The sequence below is a fragment of the Nematolebias whitei genome, chromosome 23 (assembly GCF_014905685.2).
Source record: "Nematolebias whitei isolate Nwh7 chromosome 23, NemWhi1, whole genome shotgun sequence".
Lineage (NCBI taxonomy): Eukaryota > Metazoa > Chordata > Actinopteri > Cyprinodontiformes > Rivulidae > Nematolebias > Nematolebias whitei.
In genome coordinates this window covers 4,221,702-4,229,319 of record NC_056520.1, presented here as the reverse complement: position 1 = coordinate 4,229,319, position 7,618 = coordinate 4,221,702, and the positions used below count along the sequence as shown (strand labels likewise).

The 7,618-nt window shown below is 38.9% G+C and overlaps 1 protein-coding gene across 1 annotated transcript in view; it reads left to right on the top strand.

Annotated features, from left to right (window-relative positions):
- Window positions 1–6,358, top strand: part of cckbra (cholecystokinin B receptor a) — a 59,653-nt gene extending 53,295 nt beyond the window's left edge. Inside the window, exons 4-5 of the mRNA XM_037696732.1 lie at window positions 858–985; window positions 5,790–6,358. Of these exons, the coding sequence (XP_037552660.1) occupies window positions 858–985; window positions 5,790–6,358 (697 nt within the window). The remainder of the gene's footprint in view (window positions 1–857; window positions 986–5,789) is intronic.
- Window positions 6,359–7,618: the final 1,260 nt, after the last annotated feature.

Genomic DNA, 7,618 nt, shown 5'->3' with positions numbered 1-7,618 from the left:
AAACTGTACTCTCTCCACTTCCTTTTGGTATTTTAAGCATCTTTCTGTTTCTTTAGCTACTATTCAGCTGTTTTTTTGCAAATTTCTGCTCCCCCCCCCAGATAATTTCCACTATTTTGTGCCCATTTGTTTATTTCAGCCTAATTTGTTAAATGTGTTCCGTTTTGTTCTACTACTTTAAGCTTGTTCTAACATTTCAGCTACGTTTTTAGCATTTTTCCCCCAATTCCAGCCGTTTTCAGTTAAATTCAAGTTTTTCATGGTAATTTCTTCTACTTTGAGCTTATGTAAGTTATTTCTGCTCCTTTCTGCCTTTTCAGCTATACTTTTTAGAAACTGTTTGATCATTTCAGCTTTTTTAAAGCCGATTTCTTCCATTTTATTTTTTTGCAATTTTTTGCAAATTTTTCAGCAACAAACATTCACACTATTTTTGCAGGTGTCTCTAGTTGATGATCGTTATTCTCTGAAGCTGCAGCAGAAATTAAAATATGTTGATGTGCACAAATGATGCGTCCACAGTCATCTCCAGCAACAAATGAATATTTCATTTGGAGATGAAGCGAAATGCAAAAGACCAAGCCTAACAAGTTGCAACATTAGTATAGGATTCTGCTGTACATCTTTTGCAAAAACAAAAAGAAAGGGGGGGTCTTTTTAGGGGCGGGGGGGCATCTGGTTGGCTTCTAACGTAGCTTCAGCACATGCTCGAAGGAATGCAGAGCAACAAATAAAATCTTTATAAGCTTCCAAGCAACTGCTTGAGCTTCGAGGCTGTATTTTATTGTTGTTGTTGTTGTTGTTTCCCCTCTCCGTGTTGTCACCGCCTCCCTCTTTCTGCTGTGCACCCCCTCCAGGTACATGCTGCTGCTGTTCACCCTGTTCTTCATCCCGGGTGTGGTGATGATCATAGCGTACGGTCTGATCTCCAGAGAGCTCTACCGAGGGATTCAGTTCGAGCTGAGCCAGAACAAAGACACTGCCGGTGAGATCCATCATGCAGCGCCCATGAATATTTCAGGCTTTTATTGCCGTCAAGAATCAATCTTTACAACAGAAAAATAAATAAATAAAAAACAGAAATGTGTAATGTAAAAGAAGTTACTGCACAAACGTTCACTCCCTTTACAGTCGTTTCTAGTACGAGCTCCTTTGGCTACAACAGCACCGAGTCTGTGTGGGTAAGTCGCAGTCGGCCACAGATTCTCTGTTGGATTCAGGTTTGGGCTTTGACGGGACTTTGTTGTCTTGAAGCCATAGCTATGATGTTTTCCCATCATGCTTTGAGTCATTGTCTTGCTGGAAAAGAAATCCGAACCCAAGCTCCAGGATGTCCATTTATTTTGCGTCTTGTGTTTTACCCTCTACCTTTACAATTCATCCACGTATGGATGCTGAGAAACTTCCCTGTAGCACGATGCTGCCACCACCATGATGCACAGTGGGGATCAGTTCATGAGGACGCGTGATGTCGTGTCCACCAAAAGCGTTTTCTTGTCCAAAGAGCTACAGTTTGGTCTCATAGAACCTTTTTCCACTTGACCGTGACTGCTACCACATGCCGTTTGGCTAACTCTTGTCTAGTTTTAATCAGTTTTCTTCATTGGTGACTTTTTCTTTGCCACCGTCCCGGAACCGGTCCTGCTGGAACAGTGTCCGGGGACGCTCTTATTTTGACAGGGTGCGTTTCTGTAACCGTTTGCTTGGATCCGGTAACTCTTAGGCTTACTACTAATAAAGTTATGAACAAATTTGACCGCCTTGAACAAATAAAACCTATATTGGATATGCAATCTTAAAATAATTACATAAACACTAATTGCGAGCTTCTTAATCAAAGCTAGGCCTGTCACGATAAATTTTGCTGGGTGATCGTCTCAGAAATTATCGCGATAAACGATAATATTGTTTGAAATTTGACAATTAGTAATTATTGTCAAATTTGAAAAGAAATGTTCGTTAATTTGTTTTGTGTGTAGTACCTTTTTTGACCGCCGGATGGCAGTATATGACTGAACCGAAAGATGGATTGTGAGGGAGCGAGCAGCGTGTCTCTAAGAAAAATGGGAGGGAGGCCCCTTGACATGACATGGGCTGTCTCTCGTTCCCGTTTTTCAGTTCTCAAAATGGCAGACGCTCGGTGTGGTTTGAGCTCTGTAGCGTAGCATTTTTCACACAAAGCTTTTAATTAAAAAAAAAAAAATCAGTAAACAAGTTCTCAACTTCTTTTTGCAGAGAAAAACAAATTTTTACACGAAGGCACGGGTTTCAACCGTGAATCTTGGAGCTTTGACAGAGTTTTTTCTCATGGTCAGCCTGTTAGCTTAGCTTGTAGCTTAGCTTCTCAGCTTAGCTGCTTTTAACGATCCCAAAACTCAATTTTGGACGGTTAAAACAAATTTTAAGAGAAAATGGAAAGGGAGGAGTCAGTGAAGAGCACCGGAGTTGAGCCTTTTGTCATCCAGTGTCTTCAGTAGAAAGAGAGAGACACGAAACAAACGATAAAGCTGATAAATGAAAATGAGGTTGATAATTTTTATTTATCATGCGATGAATTGATTTATTGTTTATCGCGACAGGCCTAATCAGAGCTGCCCCTTCAAGTAAGTATTTCCGCTTCTTCCCTTTTAAAAATTTCCGCCCCTAAAAGATCAGCCATGGAAAATTTAAGTAAAAACACAAACATATAGTTATACAGCACAACTAAATTGCATAAGAGTTTTACAGTTTAACTGGGCCTTTAATAACATTTTGATTATTAAAAATACGAGGGGAATGTTTGGTGGGTAATCACGTTACGAACAACACGTATCAAAACAACGGTTCACATTTATCAAAAAAAATGTCAAAAAGACAGTCCAATTTACTTTCATTAAAAAGTCTTCTCTTTGTACAACTAAGCAACCGAGAATTGAAGCACATGATGGCAGTAGCAATAGAGATGGGGGTTAGGATGCTTGAGAGAAGCGGCGCGCTCTATTCAAACAAGGAGAGCTGTTGGTCAGGATATTTCTTGTTGCGCTCTAAAATAGTTATAGAATTAAGTGTTTACAAATGTAGTTAACTCATCAATATACACCTGAATGCAGGAAATGGCAATGGCTATTTGCATTCCGGCATCGTTTGCTTTACAAATGAAGCACTGCGCTGTCCTATAATCTTTCGAAGAACTCGGGCAACAGTTGCTGCATGCTCAGTCTGTTCCATCCTACCTGCTGAAGCTTGTAACTCCTTCAAAGTGCTCACAGGTGTCTTGGTTGCCTCGCTCACCATTCTCTTTCTAGCACGGCCACTCGGTTTATGAGGACAATCTGCTCTTGGTAGATTGCTCCATGCTCCATATTCCTTCCATTTCTTGATGATGGATCCCGGGTATGTTGAAGTCCTTGGAAATCCTTTTGTATCCGTCCCCTGACATGCGCCTTTCAGTGATCTTTTCTCTGAGTTGCTTGAAGGTCTTTTGCTTTCATGGTATAATGATGGCCAGGAATAGTGAATCACATGTTCTTATACTGCAATCACTTGAGACACATCAACTGTCCTTAGGTGATTCCCAATTTACTAGTTGTGAGACTTCTAGCACCACGTGGCTGGACCGCTGTTGACTCAGTCATTTTAAACGGGGTGAATATTTATGCAATTACTTTGTAGAAATCGGTTTTCGGTTTGTAATTAAAGAGGGGGTTATTGATTGATTGATTTTTTTGTCTTAAACAACGTGACTGATCTATACCAGATGAAACATCCACTGGGGGTGAATACTTTTTATAAGCACTGAAAATCCAAACTCAAATTGCCTAGAAGAGTTTTGCTCGCATTAGTGTCATTAAATTAATTTAGGATGAAAATACATTAGTCATTTTTGACAGGCCTGCAAGAAGCCGCAGTAAATTACATTAAACAAAGTGGATATGAAAACATTTCTCTTTGTGTTCCAACAGACGAAAGCAAAATGGAAAAATGCAGAATCCCGTCTGAATCAAAAGGGACGTTTGTTTATTTTGCCTCGAGCAGAGAATGACATATTTTTTTGAACACCTACAGATTCTGCACCTGTGACATCCAAAATTACACCGCCTCTCAGTTCTCCCATTACCAAATGCACTGTTGTGTATTAGAGCCGTTACGTCCCACAGGATAGGAGAATACCTGTTAAACCTAAAATTGTCTTTTCGGGGCATGGATTTGTATGAGATTCTGACGGTATGATAACCTCGAGCAAACATGCCACAAATTCACAATAAAACAAAACTTAAACTATGGGATATGATAGATTTGCTTTTGTTTAATGAAAGTAACATTTATTGAAGCAATGCATATTGCCTGTTGCCTAAAGTTTAAAACAAGGATTTCGGACAATTTGTTAGTACTCAGAGTATGTGTTGGGGACCAGGGTCTGCTAATACCTCAACAAAACTCAGCCCATCAGCTCAAACACATCGAGTTGCTGTCATTTTTTCTTTAAGACTGATTAGCTGTGGCAACCATCTTGGATTCGATCAGTTCTAAAACTTAGCAGTGGTGGACACAGTTCTGCTATTCCACTAATAGCGGAACTAACTTTCCGTTTAGCGGATTAGCGTTTTCTCTAACTTTGAAAACCTTTAACGGAATTGGCTTCCGCTAAATTTAAATCCAGTAAATTCAAGTTCCGTAATTTAAAAAAATATTTATCAGTGCTAAAAGCATACAGGAGAATGGTGATTTACACGGAGGGATGCTATGCTAAGCAAAGCTAAGTTCTACCCAATGATGTAGCCACCCTTGCAGTGCTTTCCCCCCTCATGGTGTCCGTTTCCAGACAATAACAGGGACTTTTCCATAAATCCCAAACCAGAACAGGAAAATAACAAAAAACCCATTCAACACAATTCCTACCCAGCATGCTTTGCAATGGTCACTGTGACTGGGATGTGACTCTCTCACACATTTCGCACATCTTTACTTTAATATAAACAGATTTATTACCAAGAGAATATTGATTATGACCCACAGCAACTTTGTATTTAGTTTATAAAAGTAGTTCAACACAATGAGGATCACCAAAGTGAGTTAATTTATTATAGTAAATGGCACAAGGAAGACGTCCGACAGACATCGAATGCATCAAACTGCTATAGCACAGTGAAGTTCTGCTCCGCCTCTTTGGTTCCAATGGACCGGATTAGTTTCTGAAGGCTCACTCTGAACGGGACACGGACGCTTTACTTGTGGTTTATGAACAGTTTTGAATTGTGTTCACTTACAATGATGCCACACGAGAGACAGTCTTACAGTGTCAGTGACAGCAGTGTATGATAAAAGTTAGCACTTTAGCATTAGCCTCAGTTAATTTTTTTTATCGGTTTAGCATTAGAAAAGCAATTTTTTAAATTAGCAAATTATTGGTCAGCAAATCTAACTTTTTGGTTTGCTGTGCCCACTACTGCTTATCAGTTAAGATATAAGTATAATGAATGTTGTTTGAATGTTTTATCAAAATCAGTCTCCTAGCTGTATTCAGATATTTTGCTAACACACACACACACACACACACAAACACACGCACACATCCCACACACACTAGTTGTTATAATTAAATAATATACTCTTTAAAATCTGCCAAAACAGATTTTATTTTCTTGGGGTTCCACAAGGCTCAGTTCTTGGTCCTACACTTTTAATTGTTGAAAAAGCTCACTTTTGTTTGAAATATATCCTATTATGACTTGAAAATTATCAAATATATGTCACTGTTTGCTTTAATGAAATTGACTTAAGATTACATGTTCACTTTTTTCTTTTTAAAGGTCAAAGGAATGGAATAGGTAGGGCTATGGCGAATGACGATGACGACGGCTGCTACATTCAGGTGTCAAAAAAGCCCACTTTTGCTGTGGAGCTTCCCACCCTCTCCGCCTCATCTAGCACCGTCCAGCTCAAGACTGAGCGAGCTCGTAGTAACACGTCAGAGGCTAAACTTCAAGCCAAGAGACGCGTCATCCGCATGCTGATGGTGATCGTAGCCCTCTTCTTCATCTGCTGGATGCCCTTGTACTCAGTCAACACCTGGAAGGCCTTTGACCCCATGTCTGCCTCCAAAGCCCTCTCCGGAGCACCCATCTCCTTCATCCACCTGCTGTCCTACACTTCGGCCTGCGTCAACCCCATCATTTACTGCTTCATGAACACTCGTTTCCGCAAGGCCCTACTGGCCACCTTCGCCTGCTGCTGTCGTAACCGCCTGTGCCGCCGCTGCCAGTGGGGCAGGAGGAGGGAGGGCGAAGATGGCATCAACGCCACCTCCATGGCCACGTCGATGGTGACCTCCATGTCCAAGTTCAGCTACACTACAGTCAGCTCTACCGGAACCTACTGAACCTTTGAGGAGAGTCGGTGGTCACACCAACTGTTTTTATTTATTTAGGTCAGTCCTCATCCTGACAAGCTGTGAGTCATTAGCTGAGTAACATCCATACACTCATTTAGAGGCCTTGCTCAAAGGTCTTGCTCAAATAATGTGTGCATGATTGCAGAATTGGTGGAGGAAAAAAAATGTTTATGTGGTGACATTATTTTACCTCTTTTATATATTTTTTTATTGGCAGCAACCACTTCATTGCATTTTGAAGAGAACAAGTGCCTGTGCTCTTAGTGTAGCTTCATTTGTTAAGATTCACTTGCTAAAATGAGTATTTTACAAAAAAACAAACAACAAAAACACCAAACAATTGTAAATTATGTGTGCATAAATACCGTCTGTGTTGTGAATGTGCCAATGCAAAGTTTGTTGACAGAAAAATAATCCAGAACAGGGAAGATTGGTAGCGTTTTTAACTTCTTTTGAGATTGTATAATATTTTCTGTCTGCGATCATATTTATTTTTCTACCATTTACTCTTTTTACTATTGTTCCAACATTACTTTCAAATGTTGTTCATCTGTAATATATTTAATAATTTATTTGTCCTACAGTAGTCCCTCGCCACTTTGCGGTTCGACTTTTGCCGACTGTTTCGCAGTTTTTCAAAGTAAGACTGCACATGACACAACTGGCTGATTGATGGATGAGCCACTCAATCGGCATGGATCGTTTATTTAAAGTAGGAGAAGTGGGCGTGGCCGACAGCGCTGGCAGGTGGAAGAGAGCACGGAGATCATGACATGCTGTGCTCTTTTAGAGCGTTTAGCATATTGCAAGAGTGTGGGAAGGATTTAAAATACCTTTATATATATATACACATATATATATATACATACACATATATATATATATATACACATACACATATATATATATACATACACATATATATATACACATACACATATATATATATACATACACATATATATATATACATACACATATATATATACATACACATATATATATATACATACACATATATATATATATATACACATATATATATATATATACATACACATATATATATACATACACATATATATATATATATACATACACATATATATATATATATATATATATATATATACACATACATATACACATATATATACACATACATATACACATATATATACACATACATATACACATATACACATACATATACACATATACACATACATATACACATATACACATACA